Source organism: Rhinopithecus bieti, unplaced genomic scaffold (genome assembly GCF_001698545.2).
Source record: "Rhinopithecus bieti isolate Rb0 unplaced genomic scaffold, ASM169854v2 scaffold_3041, whole genome shotgun sequence".
NCBI lineage: Eukaryota > Metazoa > Chordata > Mammalia > Primates > Cercopithecidae > Rhinopithecus > Rhinopithecus bieti.
Genome location: NW_016804262.1, coordinates 727,551 through 750,430, shown reverse-complemented (window position 1 = coordinate 750,430; position 22,880 = coordinate 727,551). Strand labels below are relative to the sequence as shown.

The 22,880-nt window shown below is 38.7% G+C and overlaps 1 protein-coding gene across 7 annotated transcripts in view; it reads left to right on the top strand.

Annotated features, from left to right (window-relative positions):
• ARMC3 (armadillo repeat containing 3) overlaps positions 1-22,880 on the top strand; it is a 121,378-nt gene that overhangs the window by 61,834 nt on the left and 36,664 nt on the right. For all 7 annotated transcript variants that reach the window (XM_017867445.1, XM_017867444.1, XM_017867443.1 and 4 more), the window contains 4 exons: positions 1,564-1,716; positions 1,820-1,925; positions 18,876-19,125; positions 22,607-22,743. In XM_017867445.1, coding sequence (XP_017722934.1) covers positions 1,564-1,716; positions 1,820-1,925; positions 18,876-19,125; positions 22,607-22,743 — 646 coding nt within the window. The remainder of the gene's footprint in view (positions 1-1,563; positions 1,717-1,819; positions 1,926-18,875; positions 19,126-22,606; positions 22,744-22,880) is intronic.

Genomic DNA, 22,880 nt, shown 5'->3' with positions numbered 1-22,880 from the left:
CTTGTCCCTTTTTTTTTTTTTTTTTTTTTTTTTTTTTTTTTTTTTTTTTTTTTTTTTTTTTGAGACGGAGTCTTGCTCTGCAGCCCAGGCTGGAGTGCAGTGGCCGGATCTCAGCTCACTGCAAGCTCCGCCTCCTGGGTTTACGCCATTCTCCTGCCTCAGCCTCCCGAGTAGCTGGGACTACAGGTGCCCGCCACGTCGCCCGGCTAGTTTTTTGTATTTTTTAGTAGAGACGGGGTTTCACCGTGTCTCGATCTCCTGACCTCGTGATCCGCCCATCTCGGCCTCCCAAAGTGCTAGGATTACAGGCTTGAGCCACCGAGCCCGGCTTGTTTCTTTTTATACTAGTCTCTGGCACCTCTTTATTTCATCAAAACAGTTTGATATAATACATTTTTTCTAGAACATACTTTAATAAAGAGGAACTTCTTTAGAATTAGCTAGAACATTAAAAAATTAGAACTAATAGAACACAAAACAAAAAATTATTTTAATGTTCTCATTTAGTTAATGAAGTATTTAAATTAGTATAGTAATGAGATTGTTATTTATTAAAAAATCAAACGAAGCCAAGAGAAAACAATGTTTAGGGAACAAAAGAGCATTAAAAATACTTTGGTTTCAAACTTAGTGTTTTAAATGGGATGAATATAATGGTATGTAGACATAACTTTATTTAATTAAATAATAATAATTATTATTATTTTTTGAGACAGAGGCTTGCTCTGTCACCCAGGCTGGAGTGTAGTGGTGTGATCTCGGCTCACTTCAAGCTCTGCCTCGCGGGTTCACGCCATTCTCCTGCCTCAGCCCCCCGAGTAGCTGGGACTACAGGTGCCCGCCACCACGACTGGCTAAGTTTTTGTGTTTTTTAGTAGAGACAGTGTTCACCGTGTTAGCCAGGGTGGTCTCGATCTCCTGACCTCGTGATCCGCCTGCCTCGGCCTCCCAAAGTGCTGGAAATTAAATAATTATTTTAATGTTTGCTACTTAAGTATGTATTGTCGTTTGAGAAAAAAATGATGATTGTATTTTGATATAAGACTATAAATTTCTTAAGACTTGGATCATACTTTACAACTCATTTTTACTTTCTTCTCTCTTCTGCTCTTCTCCTGAAGGTTGTAAGCATCCAGCTCACCAGTTTGCACATCTTAGGCATTCTTCCAATATTGGGTTTTATATTTAAAAGAACCATCAAATAAACTGGATTTTGTCCTTAGTGAACAAATAGCCTGTGTGAACACTGAGTACCAGGTCAGGTACATGACAGGTGTTAAATCAGTGCTTTCTAAATCCAAAAACTTGCCTTTTTCCTAGTATAGAATTTCCTTGACCCTAATATTGATCTCATACAAGGGAATAGGAAAAAACATCCATGATTCATTTTGCATAATTAGTGTATTCTAAAGTTAAATCATTGTAGATTTTGTCTAGTTTAGACTCTGGTACTAAAACTAGCAAATGGTTTGAATTCCTATTAGACTTTGGATGGGAAAGTAATAATACTTCACAGTTTTTGCATTAAAATTCTGATTTTTTTTTCTCTTTGGTGTATGAAAGCTGAAAATAGAAAACTTTTTCACGAACAAGAGGTTGAAAAGTGCCTTGTAGCCCTTTTGGGTTCGGAAAATGATGGAACTAAAATTGCTGCTTCCCAAGCTATTTCAGCAATGTGTGAGAATTCAGGCAGCAAAGATTTTTTCAATAATCAGGGTAAGCCAACTGGAAACAACTCTTGTAAGCAGTTTTAGGTTACCATATTTTAGTGCACATGGGCATTTTAAAAGTCACATTTCTTACCTTTCTCTTTCTGTAGGGATTCCACAGTTAATTCAGTTGCTAAAAAGTGACAATGAAGAGGTACGGGAAGCGGCAGCTCTAGCCCTGGCAAACCTAACCACTTGCAACCCTGCTAATGCAAAGTAAGTTCAGAGATCCTCACCCAACACTGACTTGTGGAATAATTCACAGTCCAAGATGTTCTCATGCTAAATTATTGACTTTCACGATAGTCTGTGAATTGCTTCAGATGGTCTATTTTGGGGTAATTCTTCAGAATCCCTTATGAAAATAGAATCATCGGATGGGCCTGTTTTCCAAAAATATTACAAAATCTTAACTGTTTCTGAGTTTGTTGGGAAAATGTGTAGGCCATTTGATTTCAGGGACCAGGAGGACTCTCGCAGAAGCTTCTACAAATAAGACTGAATAATGCTGGAAATGTTAAAGACAAGATCGGAGGAGCATTTGATAAATCTGGAAAAATGCTTAAAGATCCATCTTAAAAGGGTATGAACATCAGATAATATAAAAACATTTAAAAGGTCAGTGGCTCACACCTGTAATCTCAGCACTTTGGGAGACTGAGCTGGGCGGATCATGTGAGGTCGGGAGTTCAAGACTAGCCTGGCCAACATGGTGAAGCCCTGTCTGTACTAAAAATACAAAAAATTAGCTAGGCGTGGTGGCAGGCGCCTGTAATCCCAGCTATTAAGGAGGCTGAGGCAGGAGAATCGCTTGAACTCGGGACTTGGAGGTGGCAGTGAGCCGAGATCGTGCCATTGCACTCCAGCCTGGGCCACAGAGCGAGGCTTCACTTCAAACAAACAAACGAACGAACAAATAAACAAACAAACCAAAGCATATTATGAGCAAATACTGTGAAGAAAAGTTAAGGAATAGGAATGCCTTCTGTATCCCAAGCACTCTGGTATGTAATTTATACTCATTTTAAAAATTATCAGAATAATCTGCCAGCAGTTGAGGAAACTGAGACTTTTCAAGCTTACTTAATTTTCCTGGGTATGCATTTTTATCAAAATAGCTGAGCTGGAAATCAATGCAGGTCTGTCAGACTCCAAAGTCTGTGTTCTTTCCTCTACAGGAGATAAAGACCACCTTATAAAACAGTAAGAATTTCTTGAAGACAACTTCCATAAATAAAATAATTATTTGCCTTCCCTCCAACTCATTTGGTATGTTAGTTAGCTTTCATTTATTATTGCTTTGTGATATTGTGGCTAAAATTACTCTTTTCTAACTTGAAATAAATCTACCTCGGCCTCCATCACATACTTAATAGTTCTTAGCCTTTCTTTCCCTTTCTGTTCTCCCACACAAATATTTTATAAGATCCTAATGGAATGACTGCAAATCTAACTGTCTGATAAAAACAAAACAGAAATGCATAAGTGTCAAAACAAAACTGTGTTCCTTTAATAGCTACAATATTTGACATAGTAATTTCCTAAATTAAGGGTCATCATTATCTCTATGAAAGCACACACACTTCTGGAATATTGAATCCTTGTAAGTAGCAATTTGAAAATAGCATATTCAGTGATTTTTCCAGTATGGTCGCGCGGTGCAAAAAAATCTTATCAGAGACACTAAACCATTTCTCTCTCCAGTCCATTTAGATTTGTATACGATCTAGAATACTTTAACAAGCCTCCAGAGTATATAGGTGTCTTGATTTGATGTGAGTTTGCCTGGCTTATATTTTTTGTTTTATTTTACATAAAATCATAGAAAATTAGGAGGGTAAGTAGTTCTAAAAGGGGCTGCCTTCAGATTTGCTCTCTCAGTTTAATTATCTATTTTACAGATTTTTATCATCTGACTCATAGTTCCATTTTGTTACCATAGAAAGGTCAGTCAGGACTAAATGATGCCTGACTTCTCTAGTACAGTCGACTTTATTTACATAATTTAACTTTATTCTTTGTAAATTTTTAATTGTAGTTATTTCTTTAACCTATTATATATAGTCCATTCTGTTTCTTTTTTTTTTAATTTTGTATTTTGTAAGGGAAATGGGACATGAATGAAAGTGGCTTTCTGAATGTTTCTTGAGGTCTATATAATTTTTACTTGGGATTTTCTGAGCTAAAAAAATATTGAAGATGAATACTTTTGAAGAGGATGTGGAATCAAATTTGACAGATTTATGCCAAATGCTGAAGACTGAAGTTGCAAAAGATTCTAGAGTCAATCAAAAGGAATGAACACGAATAAACCACATAGTCCTTCTAGAAGCCTCCTTGAGTTTAATTAGTAATGCCAAATATAACGGAAGTGACAACAAATGTGATTGGTTATTTTTAATAAAATAATTTTCTACTCAGATCATCTTTTAAAAATTGTTAGCTTAAACTCAGCATTGGTGAGTATTTCTGGCATCACTTTTAGTAGCTGTCCATTCAATCATCTCCCCAGGAAGCATCGTGGCTTTGCTGCTGGCGTGGTTGGAATCAAGGTTTTCTAACTATTTTTCTGTCACACGTAAGTAGTATAGGAGGCAAAAACCCAAAGTTAACTTCCTCCAGGTGCATTTGGTAGCTATTTGAATATTTGATCATTGCTATCCTAATTTTAAAAAATGCACGTAAGCATTGCAAATACCAATTTTGTGTATGTTAAAATGTAACCCTTCTCCTACAGCCCTTCTCCTACACGCATATCTTAATGTGCCTAAAATGAATTTTTAAACTCTAATTCTTAAACTCAAGGCATTTTCTGGAATTGGAGGCTCATTTCATGCATTGAGTAATCGCTGGTGTTGTCATGGTAACATATAATGTTGGTGCAATTTCCTTTATGTAATAGATTTTTGCTTGGAAAATTGTGGGTAGATCAAAATTTTCTAAATTAAATAATCAACCCAGGGAAGGAGAAATGTACTTTGTGGTAACCCTTTTGTAAAATAACAAATGCTTTTTTTCATTAAAATATTTTATAATCTAAAATAGAATTTTATAATCTTTATGTAAATTAATTTATAGTCTAATATATCTGATTTCAGATTTTCACACATCTTGCTTTCTCATAACAAAAAAATACACACAAATGTAATAAGATAGTATGATGATGAGCAATTTTAGTAGCAATCATAAATAAATAATCAGACTATTCATAGCCCTATGTAGAAGATTTCCAACTTTATTAAAGTAATCTGATCATCACCTTAATTCGTGCCAAAAGATCTTACCTATTTGGTATTCTTTATGAATGAGGTTTCCTAGATATTCAAGTTTAGTGGGTTTTTAAAAATTTACTTTTTTAATCCAAAAAAACTTCTAAAAATTTGTGAGAAGTTTGAATTTAAATCTTCTAAAATCCTTCCTTCTCAAACTTCTTTTTTTTTTTTTTTTTTCAGATAGGATCTCACTCTATTGCTCAGGCTGAAGTGCAATGGTGCAGTCGTAACTCACTGCAGCCTAAATCTCCTGGGCTCTAGCGATCCTCCTGCCTCAGCCTTGCAAGTAGCTGAGATTACAGGCATGCACCACCCCACTCAGTTAATTTTTCTTTTCTTTTCTTTTCTTTTTTTTTTTTAGAGATGGGGTCTTACCATGTTGCCCACGCTGGTCTCTCAAACTCCTGAGCTCAAGCAATCCTCCTACCTTGACCTCCCAAAGTGCTGGGATTACAGGTTTGAGCCTCTGCATTGAGCTCCCTCTCAGCCTTTTGAACTGATTACGCTGTTATTGAACTTTGGTGGGGAAAGTTATGGTTGCCATTTTGACTAAGTGGCTGCCATGTGACCCTTGGTGGTGTTCTCAGGACCCCTCGGGGAAGGGGTTCTGCTTGTCCCACTCACTGGGTGTAAATTTGGGGGGACAGCTCCTTTGACCTTCGATGCATTTTGTTGATTCCTTATCAAGCTTCTGAGAGCTGTCAGTTTTTCATTTTCACTGCTATCAGTGGATCTGACTGGCAGAGCTGTAACTTCCTCCCTGCCAGAGTTCCTTTCAAATCCTTTCTGTCCATGAAAAGCTTGGACACCAGCTTTATCAAATTTTACATAAAAGCCACACAGGAGGGCCTGTTGCCTCTTCTGTAAGCACATCGTTTTTGCTTCTCAGAGGCCATTCCCCACCCCGACAAATAATTCTCATGTTGTGGTTATGTGAAATTTCCAGGTATTTGAGTTATGGATATGTGAGATGGTAGTTTAAAAGTTATTAACAAAAGGAATCCTTTTACTTACAAATGGGCTAATGTTGTAGAGTAAAACAGACAAAATATATCCTGGAAGTAAATTCCGCTTCTGGGAGTGTTTTGCCTTAGGTCTTTGTAGTGATACCCTCTTGCCTGCAAAATCTCTTCCCAGGCAGCCTGTGGTTCCCTCCCTCACCCCGTTTACATCTCTGTTACAATGTCACCTTGGTGAAGCGACTTAGCATTACCAACGGCTTAAGATAGCACCCCACACATGCATATTCTCAACACTCCTTCCCTGCTGCCTTTTTCACATACTCTTATAATTTTCTAACATAGCAGGTAACTCACCTTAGTACACATCATCATTTATTTTCTGTACCATCCACCTCCCTGCACCATCCGGCCCCCCCCCCGCCCCCACCAACCACTAGCATCCACGAAGGGAGCAGCCTTCATCTATTTAATTCACTGATGCATCCCAAGCATCTAGAACAGTGTCCATCCCATAGTAGGTATTTGAAGGAAAATAGGCTTACATCAAAAATAAAACCAAAAAATGACCAGGCAAAGGTGGTTCACATCTGCAATCCCAGCACTTTGGGAAGCCAAGGCGGGTGGATCACTTGAGGTCAGGGGTGCAAGACCAGCCTGGCCAACATGGTGAAACCCTGTCTCTACTAAAAATACAAAAATTAGCCGGGTGTGGTGGTGCATACCTGGAATCCCAGCTACTTGGGAGGCTGAGGCATGAGAGTCGCTTGAACCCTGTAGGCAGAGGTTGCAGTGAGCCGAGATCACGCCACTTCACTCCAGTCTGGGTGACAGAGTGAGACTCCATCTTAAAACAAAACAAAACAAAACAAAACAAAACAAAAAACAAACAAACAAAAAAACCAAAACAAAACCCCCAAAAGTAAAAGGACAGTGAGGAAAACAAAGTGTATTTGACAAACAAAGTCTGTTGTCAAACAATCAATAATGGCCATTACTTAAAGCAGAAAGCAATCATCAGGGTTGTTTTCTTTGTTTTTACATAACTTGGAAAACAGAAGCAACAGTGGAGGCTTCCCTGTAAGAGCCTGCTATTGATACTTCTAATTCTTTATTATCTACAGAATAACGATTGCTTAAAGTGGGTAAAAATATGAAAAGGCAATGAATAAGAATAAAAATAACTATGCCTTTTATAAAGGAATAGTAAAAGGAGACAAGAACAGCCAGATTCACGTATTAGCAGTGAAAGGAGAAAGCAAAGTAAAACTATTTTTAAGTGAATAAATAAAAGGTGAGAAGGCTAAAACAATGCCCGTAGAAAGGAACAGATAAAAATGGAAACCGAGAAGCAATAATGAATTTTATAGAAAAATGTAACCCATTTAGTTGGTTTGGACACATAGCCTTTCTTAGTATACTGCTAATCTCTTTGACAGTTATCAATTTGTAATGCCTTTTGGAAATGAGAAAACTGTTTATTTTTGACATAGAAAATATTATTTTCAGCTAAATTTCATGTTGTATTTATCCTGTATGCTTCTATCTAATTAATCATATCAAAGTTCCAGATTATTTATGCAAGTACTGAGAGAATTATTCTCTGAGGAGCAGACCCTACATATTAAAAGAATGTTTTAAACTATTAATTTATAACATCACTGCCATCTGTTGGATCTGATCAGAATTAGAGTTTAAGTTATTCCAAGAAGAAAAAGGGTTCAGTGTTTATCACTTCCCTTTGGAAATGCTAACTAAATTTGGCCACTGGTAAACCATGAAAAAATTAGAATAAATGTTCAGAACTAATAAAGATTAGTATAAATGTTGGCTAGATAGTTTTCAAAAGATGCAATTATCTTAGGAAATAAAATGCAATTAACAAAATAAAAATATAAACAGTAATAACTACAATTATTTTAATACCTATAGAAAAGTGAGAACTGAAGTTTTGTTACAGTAAATGCATGATCATAAGCCCCTTGTTTACATATAGATCACAATAGCCCTGATTCTTCATAATTATTCCATGCTATCCCCATGGAGAACTGAGTTATTTCCCTAAATCTTAGAGACCTTTTTCTTTCCATTTCTTTGCTTTTTATTTTTTAATTTTTGTACCCCTTTTGACTTTCCATGACAGCAGTGACCCAAGAAAGTTCCAAATGTTAGCACATAGATGGTGACTAAAACAATTAATTGATTGATTACTAGCCCATTGCCAGCTTCTACAATACCAGAGACACAAAGCTCTTCCCCAGAAACTGTCTTGCTATTGTTTTCCCTATGGTCAGGACTGCACAAGGGAATATGAAATTGTAAGCACTACACTCCAAAGGGACTCCACAAACAGATAGAATGCCCCCAAATTATATGGATGTGCATTTGAGTGCTTTGGGAACCTTAGAATGTCCTCGTTATATATGGATGACTTGTCATTTTGTATTATCAGTATTAAACATTCTCTTCACTAACATAGAAATAAAGCATTGACTAATTTTAATACTTATTAGAATTATTCATGGTGTATCATGCCAAAGAATGCCATGCAATTTGTAGAGAAAACTTTAGAATGTATGCCACATACAGAGCTTCACACATGTTTCAAGAAAAGTCAATACTTCATCTAGTGCTTCAAGAAAAATCAGTGCTGCATTTACTCACAGTGACCAAAGTCCTTATCAGTCATTTCAGTAGTGTCAGGGAGGGGCATGATCTGAAGTGATTTCCTGGAATGTTAAATTTCTCCAGCAGAAATAGAAAGCACTTTTCAAACCTTTTGAAAAATCTCTCTCCCATTCAGTAAATTTAGTGGGAAGGTAATGTATTTGTGTATTTATTGTTACCATTTCTTTTATTCTATTGATTTTAGGCTAATGGTTATTCCTTAGAATTGCCTATATTTCATGGTGGAATGAAGGCTGAGTGCAGGGACCGACGATGGCCATTCTGAAGGGGGGACCATCTCTTAAAGTTAGCAAAATACAAACCACAAGTTTCACTTTTCCTTCTCCATCCCTGTACAGGAAGAGATGAAATAGCTAGACATGTGTCCCATCACCCTTTGAAAAACAAATGTTAACACCCTATTCTTAGAGCACACTTCTTGGCCAGTTACACAGGCCCACTTACATAAGTAGTCCTGTCATTTAGAATACTTTTTACTAAAGAAGCATTGGCCATAGAGATAGTCCACAGTGATTTACAAAATTAAAACGTAGTCCCATGAAAAATGCAAGTTCATGTTGTAGACTTGATGTACAGGTTGCACTTAATGTTGCTGAGGTTGTACAGCTATTGTCTTTGTTGCATAGGGTTTTTCGTTTTCGGAGAGTTCCATTTTCCCTTCTAACAACGCAGGGAACTGCGTCTTCATACTGACCCCTAGTGGCCATTTAGGAGGATGTTGGGGGAGGGGCAAAAAAGGTAATGGAAGGACTGCTCTGTAGTTTAATGAAATGTACGTTAATTTAATTTGAAAGACTCTCCAGTGTACCTGAGATAATATTTTCAAAACATTTTAAAAAGATTCCGATCTGAAAATCATTTCAACATGGTGCTATTAGAGATAATATTCCACTGCTAAACGTGTGTTTAACAGATGCTTGCGTTTGACTTTGTCCTCTATTAAGGTGTAGTCATTTACAAATGTTTTGACGCATTCGTTGTACCGGTAGCTGTACATCTTCTGTGCAATATAACCAGATAGGATAAATGTAATACTCTTGGACAACATAACGTAAGAAATCTCATTGCTATTATGGTTAGAGTTGATTTTTTGCTCTTGACTTTGTATAATAGATTTTGTTTTACATTCTCATTTATATCACTTTGTTGCAAAATTCTAGATCATTTGAATTAGAATACTCACAATATGAGTATCTGGCAAGATAACATAGCTAATTTCATACCTTTTTAGGAGGTTTTGTTTTTTATTAAGGATGACCTCTGGAAGAACGTATTTAGCGTGTTACCTTAAAAGTCCTCTGGAATTATTAGATAAAATAAATGGGAGAAGTCCTCACGGTAAACCTGAGAATTATTCTTGCATTATTTCCGTCCAAGTTTACTGAGTGGATGCTTTTCATTTCTGCCCCTTAGAGCCTAGATTCCTCCCTGTCTGATGGAATCTTTTTTTTTTTTTTTTTTTTTTTTTTTTTTTTTTTTTTTTTTTTTGAGACGGAGTGTCACTCTGTCACCCAGGCTGGAATGCAGTGGCGCGATCTCAGCTCACCGCAAGCTCCGCCTCCTGGGTTCATGCCATTCTCCTGCCTCAGCCTCCCGAGTAGCTGGGACGATGGAATCTTATTCTAAACATTGGTTATACTGGATTGGAAAATTCATTCTGAATTTGGAAAACACAGAATGAAAAGTTTAATTTTGCAATAGAACAAGTGGATTCCCCATCCCCATTTCATGTCAGTGGATGCCCACCTGACCTTGACCAACAGTTTGAATTTGATTAGCTACTGATTTTGTGAGGCCAAATGAATCCCATAAAATGTTCAATTAGAAAATTATCCATGCTACTTTTATTACCTACAGTGCAGAGACTGATATTTGCATAACCTCTTTTTAAAGTTGCTAGTATTCTCTTTCAGGTTTAATTTCGAACATTACTGATTTTCAGAGGAAATCTTTATATTATGTGATTCCCCCCCCTTTCAATTTGAAGCATACTTAAACCTATATAAGTTTATTTTACCAACCCTTGACTTTTATATTAATCATTTCTCTTGATTTTCTTCACTCTGGAAATTGTCCTTACCGCTCATTGATTACACTTGAGTGGAAAGGCTTGGGTAGGATTCCTGAGGAAACTGCCCCAGCTCTAGCCCTGCAGGTGTAGGAGATTTGGCTGTTTAGCTAAAAATTGTCTGAAAATGAAATTTTCCTGCACACACACGTTTTGCAATATGATCTTACGTTTACACGATCTGAAACTCTCTACCCCTGTGGCTCACTGAATGTTAAGAGGAGGAGGATGATGATGTTGAAAGCTGACAGTTATGGGCCACGTACTGAGCTAAGTCCTTGAGTGGAATATATCATTAAATCCCAGAGCGGTTCTATGGGGGAAGGAATATTATTGTCATGCCCATTATGCAGATGAGGAAACCAAGGCCCAGTGCTTACTCACAGTTCACAGAGATGGTCTGTTCTGTAGATCCCCAGGGAGCTGGTAGGAACTGAACCTCTTACTCTCCACCCTGGCAACTTTTATCTCATTTTTTCCTCATCAATGCCTCCAGGACCCTTAACTTCTCCACATTTTCCCCACCAGAAATTTCCCTTGTGCTGAAATTCATGATCTCTTTGAATTCCTCCAGACTGAATGGCCAGCACTCCTTGTACTCACTCCAGTGGGTACCTTTGCAGTCATCTTTCATCCCTTCCTTTCCCTTTCTCTTTGCTTCTGACCCTCCCTCCACCTTTTTCCCCTGGGTTCCTTTCACCAGTCTCCCCTCTCCTCCTCTCTGCTTCTTCTGCCTCCTCCTCTCTGCTTCCTCTGCCTCCTCTTCTTTCTCATTTTCCATTCCCTAAGGAATAATGTCCTAAAGCAAGGAAATTCTGTTGGTTTTTGTTTTCTTGAAAATACTATATTTTTTAAAGCTTAAGAGGTTAAAAAATGTAAAAAGTAATAAAGGTCAGAAAACCATGCATTTTTTTTTTTTTCCCAGTCTCTGTTGATTAACTTACTTTTGAGCAAGTTTTAGTCTCTCTGCATCCTGTCTTTTTAAACTATGAAACAAATGATCTACTGTATTTTGTGCAAGTAAGCAATTGCCCCCTAACCATATCACAGGGAGTCTGGAATCCAGCTTCCACTGGGGCCCAGATGTGATTCATCTTTATAGCTGTTACCATTTCATCCCTAAAGGTAGGGAACTTACCACCTTGAGTGCAGGGTTTTTTTTTTTTCGGTTTGGTTTGGTTTTGAGGGTTTTTTTGGTAGTGATTCTACCATTATCTAGGTATTCTTTACCTGCTGCGCACTGTGCTAGGCTCTTGGGTACCATAGGAAAGGAACACATCAGGCCTACATTTCAGTCAGGGAGGCCAGCAGTACATGAATAATTTTAAAAAGATAATTGCAGAACTATTACAGTATAGGTAAACTTAAAACAGCATAATGTGGAGAGAGGACCATGGCCCCAGGTTAGGAAAGGGGCCTAGAGAATGATACATGGCTTGTCAAGGAAGGGCTCTCTGAAGAAGTGACATCTGAGCTGCTCAGAATAAACCAGTCCTGGCAAGCGCAGGGATTTTTTGTTTGTTTGTTTGCTGTCGCACTAGAGCATTCGGCATCCTTATTATTTAGTTAAGAATATCAACAACATGGTATCTCTAATTACTTTGGGATTGTTTCCCTTGTCATTGACAGATATGTAAATAGGCTGATTTCCAGGCTAAACAGAAACATTTGGTAGCTGCAAAAGTCATTTATTATGAATATCCTAACTCCTTGACCATCATTCCTATTTTATTAGGAGACAAGTCAGCCATGCAAAAGAGAGTTGTTCTTTGCTTATGGAAGATAGTTAATTACAAGTAGGGCATTCTAGCATTTGAAACAGAAGGTAGCATGTATGGAAGTGAAGTATTGTGATTGAACAGATAGGTCAATAAAGGCTCCGTGTCACTTGGGAGGAAATTACATTTGATTTCCCCAGACTTTGATTGACTGCCTCAAAATCGGTAGCAAAAACATGCACGCTCTTTGTGGAAGTGCCGGGGCAGCACTCGCTATTCTCTTTGCAGTCATGCTGTTCTCTTTGAGAAAGCATAATGTCACCGTGGCTGCAACATCAAAGCAAATTCTGAAAGTCTCAAAATGAAAACTGCTAAGGTGCATCAATATGATGTAATCAATTTGGTTTCACATATTTCCTAGCATGTTTTGGCATTTTTCTTATTTTGCTATAGATGCAAACACATTTTTTCCCCTGTGGCTGGGCTTTACTTTAATTACGTTAATTTTAAAACCTTCATTTTAAGCATTTGCTTACAATTAATTGGTTCTCTCCCTTAATTGTGAAAAACTTCTTAAATAATATTTATTTAAAAGAAGAACATTCTCTTGGCTAGTTTTATCAATCCTGGAGTTCAGCCAGAGTTTGGGGCACATATACTAACGTCCTGCAGCTGTGGAGCTGTGGTGGGATGATCCCTGTTCTGGACTCAGAAATTGACCAATTTAGCAAACACACTCCACTTCTTGGATCATTACCTTTGTTGAGAAACCGGCTGGAACAAGAGTCAGGAATTTTGTTTATAGCATTCCAAATCTGACTGTGACAACTGGGAGACTTGTTTATCATAACGTCCAGTGTTCCACCTGTCCAGACTTCCTGCAGCCGGCAAGGCTTAAAAATGCCAGCTCTGAGTCGCTGCTGCATACACAGCGCCCCTGACCACTTGCAGCATGTCTGCCACCAATATGTCTTCCTTGGTGTGACAAAACTCACGGAGACATATGAAAAGTCATGCTGGTGGGAATGGTTGTAATCACTGTTAACAAACAAGGTTCTTATTGCCAATATCACCATCTGTTCCATCGGGTTCCACATATTACCCTGTATGTGGGCTCTGTTAAACAGATTTCTATTCTGCCCAAGGTCACCCTTGATTCATGTTACCAGACTTTGCAGATGGGTTGAATGTGAACCTCAAATTGCAGCAAGGATTCAACTCTGAAAGGTACCAAATGGTGTCATCTGGTGCACACTCAAATAAACAGAGTCAACAATGTCTGCAAAGACAAAATAGAGATATCCCTTGATAAAAGAGATGAATATATTCCCAAGAAGTCTAAAGTGCAAATTTTTATTTCTTGAATACCATCTAAAACTTACCTCACTGTATAATTGGAGAAGCATGAGGGCAGGGAGGAAATGAACCAATTTCAAGAGCAGCTGTAAGTGATAAAACTGGAAATCCCAGTGTTGCTGGATCCTATCCCTTCTTACAAACTTAAAGCTGAGCTAAGCACTTTCCCCCTCCCTCCTCCTCAATACCGGCAGTGGATTTCTGCTCACTCACCTTGAGTTGATTCGAGTCAATTAAAATATATTGATCTTCTCAGCACCGAAAATATAAATAAGACTCAAATATTACCTCTAAGAGGTATGTACCAGGTACAGACATAGCACAGAGGAGGGTGTGATTAACAAGGAGGGCTATGATGGTCACAGATGACTTTGCAGAGGAAGGGACAGGTAAGCAGAGAGTGAAGAGTGAGCTAGTGTTCTCCAGCCACAAGTGCCAGAGGGATAGCGAAGGGTGTTTGGGACAAAGGCGCCACCAGTGCAAAGACAGAGACATGATGTCGCACGATAGTTTTAGTGAGCCATAGATGCTATCTGTGTTTGAATTTTTCCTCAGTGATGTTCTTAGTGTCCTTTCTGTAAGTGCTCTTTTATTGTGGGGCTTGGGCATTTGAATGAAAAATCTGCTGAATTCCATTCATGAGTGCTGCAAAGTAACATTTTTAAATTGTTACTTTCTTCTGATGTAAACATTTATGCCAGAACATCATATTTTTAAACAAAAAGAAATGTGTATATTTAGCACACAAATGCTCTGAGCTCACGTTAAAAAGAAATCCAGTTTGGAGATCCAGAAGTGCCTCCTTGAGGAAAAGACATATATGCTGAGCTGTGAAAGAGGGCTGGGCATTGTCCTGGGGCAAGAGGATGTCAGGAAATGGGAACAGCATAGGGGAGCCCTAATGTGGGAAAGAGCCTGGCCTATTGAAGGCTGCAAGAGAAGCCTAGAGCACGGAGCAACAGGAAGAGTTGGCCTGGGGTGGGGGGTGGGGGGGGGGTGCATGGGGCTGGCGTGAGAAGTGGGGGCCGCTTGTGTAAGGCCTCAGAGGCCATGTCAGAAATTTGGGGGTAGGCAAGACATGGTGGCTCACTCCTGTAATTCCAGCACTTTGGGAGGCCGAGGTGGCAGGATTGCTTGAGGCCAGGAGTTCAGGACTAGCCTAGGCAACACAGCAAGACTCCATCTCTAGAAAAATAATTTAAAATATAACAAAAAAGAAAAAGAAAAAATTGAGAACTTTATCATAAGCACTGGGAAACCGTGAAAGTTTAAGTAGGGGAGCAATATGGTTATAATTTTAAAACATCACTTTAGCTGTAAGACAGAGGAAGGACTGGAGAGGGTGAGGAGAGACCTCTTAGGAGATTGTTTACATCAACCCACAAGAGAGGGTGCTGAATTGGATTCTGTGGGAGGATGGAGAGAAGGGAGAGATTAGAGAAACATGGAGGAGGAAAATAGACAGGAGTTGCTAATAGATTGACGTCACATGGCATGTCAAGCTTCACCTCTGTTTACATATATCAAATGATATAAACAGATGTTTTTATACATTCCCATATTTGTTTTTTAGTTTGTTTTTTTCCCAATTTACATTTTAAACTCTTACTTGATTAAACTCCAACTGGATGGAGACTAATGATAGTAAATATCAGAAAATATTTTCAAATTATTGTGATGACATATGGCCCTATAATTCTGGATTTTGAAACAAAGCAGTTTGACTTCCATCCCATTCATCTGGATAATGCTATACTATTTGGGAAACCGAAATGTGTTTTAAAAATATGACAGGCTGCAGCTTGTGTACAGGGAAAAATACAACAGAATGTCTGAGGTTTGAAATAAACAGAATTAATTCAATTCTTTTTTGTTTTTTAAACAAACAATTTTGTTTAAAAGAATTTTGTTCAATTCTTTTTTGGTTTTAAAGTACAAATTCTGCACTCTACTTCTATATATAAAATTAGCTTTTTTAAGGTAAGAATAATAGTTTAATTTTCCACCATAATAAGTTAATCTCAGTTATTCTTTTTAGACTTAGTGCTGCATATAGCAAATTATGGGCAAATATGTACATATAATGCAGGTTGTGCCAGCTGTGCCTGCACGATTCATCTTTCTGTGCTGGCATTTATGTTCAATTTAGTAAAAGCTATATTCCACTGTGTACTAGAATCTTTGGTTTTTTGAACAGCTAGGTTTTTATGCATTTCCCTTTACTGTCTCCATGAAGAGCAAAGAAAAGAGCAGAAGGTAGAGATATAAATGAACCAAGTCAAAACATGCCTTTGTAGAGGAGAAAAAAAGAAACAAAATCAAAGCAGAAAGGCTGAGTGTTCAGATAAACCTGATGGAAATTCCCGTATCTCCATGATCTAATTTTTCTTAGTTTCTTAGTTTACAAGACAAGCGAAAAAGATGATGTATGACCCTGCGAACTCCCTTAGTTTTCCAGAAACTCCCTGGTACACACAAAAGACAAAGTCTTTGAGAATTTATTGTATGCATTTACTTAAAATACTTCTGCCTCTATCCTGGATGCCATTGAAGTACCCTGCAATTGTATGCCTTTTTTTTTTTTTTTTTTTTTTGAGACGGGGTCTCACTCTGTCGCCCAGGCTGGAGTGCAGTGGCGCTATCTCGGCTCACTGCAAGCTCCGCCTCCCGGGTTCACGCCATTCTCCTGCCTCAGCCTCCCGAGTAGCTGGGACTACAGGCGCCCACCACCTTGCCCGGCTAGTTTTTTGTATTTTTTAGTAGAGACGGGGTTTCACCGTGTTAGCCAGGATGGTCTCGATCTCCTGACCTCGTGATCCGCCCGTCTCGGCCTCCCAAAGTGATGGGATTACAGGCTTGAGCCACCGCGCCCGGCCAATTGTATGCTTTTTCTTAACTCTCCAGAATGTTTTAAAAAGTGAACATTCTCAAGGAAAACCACCAAGTGACAAAGGAATCATGCATTTTGGCCAAGCCATGTTTACAATGATTAAAAAATACAAGGTATTTGGTTTAAGGGGCTGATTGCGTTAAATACCTGAAAATAAGTTAAAGGAAAAAAATGATTTTGAGTAGGTTAAGTATATATTATTAATTAGAAAATATGTATAATTTAACATTTTGCTGGCAGTTGTAAAAGTATTCAATATTTCCATTGTAAAATATGAGATGTTTCTGATAAACTAATATATTAGAACCTCCAACTTTTCCCTCTTTCATAAAAGCTAATGAACACCATGCCAATTAATAATAGGAGAGAAGATGAAAAGTGAAATTATCTTAAGAATGCTTATTTTATCCCCTAGGAAAGGAAATTAAATGCTGACCCCTGGGCTATTATAGTGAGTGATGCAAGGCCTTTGGATATTTTTGTAGAGGTAAATTTTGGTTCCATGTCATCTAACCAAATTTTAATTTTAAGGGACGTCATCCTAGAGAAGGAAAGGGAGATACCAAAGAAGGGTTAAATGTACAAGGACTGGAGAATGAGTAGAAATGAAGCGAGGCTCTGCTTTTGCCTTTGTGGGATGTGGTGTGTTTGATGGACTGGTTTATATAAGCCAGGCTGGGAGGTGGTCCTGCGAGGGTGACACCAACTGAGCCCTTCATTCTCCAGAGCTGCTGTCCCTCTTCATTACATTCCTGCCCAGTCACTGTGGTTCAGTTTCTTTCAGAGCTGGTGCCACAGCCACAGCCTCCTTACACCTACGGCTACCAGTCTTTTTATGGAGATTTCATTTACCTCCTCTCTGATGGACGATTGTCATAACTTCTTTTCTTGAAGTTGTGAGTCCTCCTTCACAATAAGCAAATTGAGGTGACAGTACCAAATTAAATTTAATTCATCACAATACAGGGTGATGGGCTGAATCATATAGCTTCAATTGTTTTTTTTAAATTTTGGTTATTCTTATATAATCCTAAATGAAAAAAAGGGTCAAAAACGTGAAAGAGATGTTCATATTATTGACATCTCAAGTATTTTTACTGTCTTGACTTCTATTACTATGATGATTTAAATGGATTTTGAAAACAGAATTTTGGGTCTCCCTTTAAAACCAGGATGCTCTCTTTATCTTATTGCTTGGAACATCTCCTATTTATAGCACTTCCAAACATTGAAGAACATAACTAAATTATCTCCCACTCATTAAAATGCTCTCATTTTTATTTTTACTACCTATGAGCTTTAAACTGATTTAAAAACCAGGACAGCTGGTGCCTGGAGCCCTTCGACCCTGGCTTGATCTTGGAAGCTAAGCAGGGTAGGGACTGGCTAGAACTTGGTAAGGGAGACTGCCTGGGAAAACCGGGCGCTCAAAAACAAGGGCTATTCTGTGCTCTTAAAAGAAGATACAGGTTACCTAATTGTGAAAAAATGTTAGCATATTAATAGTAACTGTAGTCTTTTTATATTAGAGACAGGAAATTTAATAACGGAATATGCCTACATTACTAAAATTATCTATTTATATCCATATCATGACTTTGATCTTTAATGTTTAATTTGTAAAAGCAGTATTCTCATGCAGAATGATTTGCTGGTTCTGTTAACCTTTGCCTACAGTTAACAACCTGATTTGAAGAAGAGGAAGACAGGCTAATGAATTTTAACTTAAATCAGGAGTTCCCATGCTCATTCATTCCTACTTTGTAAGGCTTTTGTTTCCTTAATTGGTAGGAAAATGTTATCTTCAAGAAAACTTTCTAAGAATTTTATGGTTCGTGTGTGGAATCATATAAGGGTTTCTTTAAATAGAATTTCCTGGTCTTATAAGTAAATAAAAATAATAATAATGGTTGTACCATTTTTTAAAGAAGTAGTAGTCATCTATTTCTGAGGTTTCTAAAAGTAGTAATGATATATTTTCTATAACCAAAAGCTGTACAAGTAGAAAAGAATTATTTAAATTCATTCATAGCTCAAAATTTTCCAGACTCCGTTTAAATCACTAGCGCTCGATTCTGGGTTCACTGCATGGCAAATTAATTTATTTCTAAAATTGTATTTCTGTACTCATTTGTTTTAGCAGCTCAGTTGCATGCTCCAAAGATAATTTTTTGAATTCAGATGAATCACATTCATTTCTCCTTCATTTACTCAGCGCTGCTGCTGAAGCTGATGGTATTGATCCATTAATAAACGTCCTGTCTAGTAAACGAGATGGAGCCATTGCCAACGCTGCTACGGTATTAATGAACATGGCCATGCAGGAGCCCCTGCGCCTGAACATACAGAATCACGACATCATGCATGCCATCATCAGCCCACTGCGTTCTGCAAACACAGTCGTGCAGAGCAAAGCTGCTCTCGCTGTCGCCGCAACTGCGTGTGACGTTGAGGCCCGGACAGAGGTGAGGATTTTAATAACATGTGTTCTCTCATTTTTCTGGTTAGTACCTAGTGGTGGATTCATTTGAAACATTTTTAAGTGATTGAACCTACCTATCATTTAAGTCCTTCAAAACTAGTAAAACAGTGGAAAACAAATTGGCATTGTCTTTTCTTGTTTGGTTTATTAGCAAAGAAGGTGACCATGCCTTGTAAACCCAGCAATTCTGTTTCTAAGTATAAACCTAAGAGAATCTGTTGCCTCTGTGTACCAGCAAGCATTGTTTAAAATATCTAAACAACTGAAAACACACCGATTGTCCAATTGTTAAGAAAATGGATAATGCATTGTGCTGTAGCCATAAAACAGAATCTCATGTCAGTGAAAACCAATGAGCTACAGCCCCACATGTCAACAGAGATGAGTTCACAAGCATTATGCCAAGCAAAAACAAATTGTAGAAAAATACATACTTATGATTCCATTTATGTAACATTCAAAAGGATGCAAAGCTAAGCACTATGCTGTTTTGGCATGCATACATATAAGTTAAAACTATAAAGAAAATTGAGGGAATGCTGAATCAGAAATTTAAGAAAGTGGTTGCTTCTGTAGGGAGAAAGGGGGGCATGTAATCGGGTAGAATTTCAGTGTCATTGAAATGGTCACCTCTTAAGCTGAATAGTAGACAAACAGGTGTGCTTTTTACTAGGACTCTTTAAATTATACATGTGGGTTATATGTACTCTTGTGTTTCTCTTATATTTCTTATTTTAAAACATACAACTGCATTTATCTGAAAATCTATTATATAAAAATGTCCTTGATAGTTTATGGTGATCCTATTAAATCTTCAGAAAAACTTTATTTAGGCCAAGTGCGGTGGCTCACGCTTGTTATCCCAGCACTTTGGGAGGCCGAGGAAGGTGGATTGCTTGAGGCCAGGAGTTCGAGGCCAGCCTTGGCAACATAGGGAGATCCACATCTCTACAAAAAGACTCTGCCTCCTTAAAGAATAAAAATACAACTGAACTTAAATCAACAAACATCTTTTTATTTTTCTCAATTTTCTCACATTTTCATGTCACCATGGCACTCATTTGAACAGCCTGGGACTTTGTTCTTCTCTGTCCCATAAAAATAACAAAACCAACGTTTATTGGGCATCTGCTATGTGCCAGTGCTAAGCACTTTACATGCATTTAAGCCTCATTTGAGATAGGTATGTTTGTAATCCCCATATTACAGATAAGGAAAATGAGGCGTAAAGAAATACGCTCAAAGCAGAGTTGGTAAGAGGCGAGTCAGGGATATGAGAACACATCTGGGTCTAGAGCCCATGCTTCACACTATGCTGTCTGCTCAAACAACTGCCTAATCTTTTTCTTCTGTCTCTTTGATCTCTATTCTGTCTCCCTTGTTTGTTCCCATTGACTCACTTCATTTGTGATCACCCACTCAGGTAGTGGTAGGCACCAGATATGTATTTACCAACTACTGCATGCCAGGTGCTCTGCTGCGTATCAGGAGCACAGTGACAAGGGTCCTGTTTATACCTCCATGCAGCCTGCAGGGGCACCCACCTAGTTCCTGGAATATGCGGGAGACCCTTTACTTTTTTCCCTCCCCTCCTATTCCCCTTACTGGCTCCAGGCTGATCTTTCTAACCTGTGACCCTGGTCACAGCATTGCACATCCTCAATGGGAACGTTAAGCTGCTCAGTGCCATCTGCAGGGCCCCTCGTGACCTGCACCTGCCTACCTAAAGGTGTAAGCTCCAACTCCGTCCAGGTGGAACTCTTCACTCCAAAAATGCCACACTGCTTGTAATTATGTCAGAATGCTCTGCTCTCACAGCTATACCTGCTTGATTTCTCTGCTTTCTCCCTTTTCCCCCACCTGATAAATTCCTATTTCTCCTTCAAAATCCAGCTCTACCCTCCTGTCCCCTAGGAGGCCTTTCTTCAGTTTTCAAACTAGGGTGCATCTTTCTCTATGCTCCCATTGCAACTTTTGTCTTCCTTTTTTGAATGTTATGGTTCTGTGTAAACGACTACAAGCTCCTTGAGACTTTAGGGAAGGGAACTGAGACTCCCTGTGTTCATGTCATTAATATATACCTGGCACATAATATATGCTGAATGAACAGTTGTTAAATGAATTAGTGAACATATAAATGGAGGAATTAATGAATAAATTAAATATGTGTCTAAAAGACATGTGGTGTTAGATTACTATCTCATATTATACCTTATGCTTGCTAAGCATAAGGATGCTTCAAGTGAACTTTCTAAGCTGTCCAAGTCATGTGTGATAACACGTAAGCCCCACCAGGGCCCCCGTGTTTGCGATGAGAGTGACTGAAAGTGGAACAGATTCCACGGGGATCTTGCCTTAGGATACTACACATTCAAGCTGGTAGAATAAGAGCATTCTTTTTATCCTCCAGGTGCATAGATAATGCAGCATTACATTTTAGACATGAGACAAGAACTCTGCCCAATCTTTTTTTTTTTCTGATTGGAATAATTTTATACGTGAGTGATGTCTTTTAATAATGTAATTAATGGAGTTCTATCCAATTCTTTTCTTTTTCTTCTCCTCTTCAGTCCTTTAAGAAATGAAGAGAAGACACTGTATGGATAGCAAAGATGGGTCTTTCCCTGGAGAATTGCTTGAGTGTTGCTTTGGCTGTGGTGCTGACTTAGTGGCCATGCACAGTGACGTGGGGGGTCCTGGCTGGCATCGGTTCATCCGGCCTCAACCTTAGGGACTGTGTTAACTTCCTATTGCCACTGTAACAAATGACCACCACTTAGTGGCTTAGAGCCATGCAAATCCAATATCATATGGTTGGGGAGGTCAGAAGTCTGAAGTTGTGTCTGATGTCCTTGCCCTTTCAGCTTCCAGGGGCTTCTCACGTTGCTTGGCTTGTGACCCTCCTTGGATCTTCAAAGTGCATCACTGCAACCTCTGCTTCCATCATGTCTCTTTTTTCTGCTTCCAGCACCTTCTGTCCCCCCTTGTAAAGATCCTTGTGATTACACTGAACCCTCCTGGCTAATCCAGTATAATCTCTCCATCTCAAGACCCTTAATCATCTCTGCAGAGTCCCTTCCAGGGATGAGGACATCTTTGGGGGCCCCTTATTCTGTCTATCACAGAGCCAAATGAACAGTCAGTGTTCAGGAGCAGAGTGAATAAGCATCGGGCATCCCACGTGTGGGCAGTGAGAGGATAGACTCCTGCTGCAGTCCCCGTCCCACGTAAAATCAGGATGACCTCCCTGGGATACTTTCCTGGGGCCCAAAAACTCGGCTCCTGCGTGTAAGGGTTTGCAATAGATTTTTCCCCACTGAATTTAATAAACATAAAGATAGACACATTCTAAAGCATTTTACATAGTTAAAACTTTTAGCAATCAAATAATGAGATTTTTTCAGAAGCACAAATAGTTTACATTCTACACTCTCAATGTGTAACATTTTGGTTTCTGCTTTTAGTTAAGAAATTCTGGTGGGTTGGAGCCCCTGGTAGAGCTGCTACGCTCCAAGAATGATGAAGTGAGGAAGCACGCCAGTTGGGCAGTGATGGTCTGTGCTGGTGACGAGCTGACGGCCAATGAATTATGCAGGCTCGGGTGAGTGGGTGCCATCTCAAGTTTCTGGCTCAGATGAAGAGCAGAAGATGGAGAGGCACACTCTTCAGGTCCAAAGAATTCCAAGCCAAGTCTCCGCTGCTCTCTCAGTCCACAGAAGCTCTGCATGTCCCCAGGGC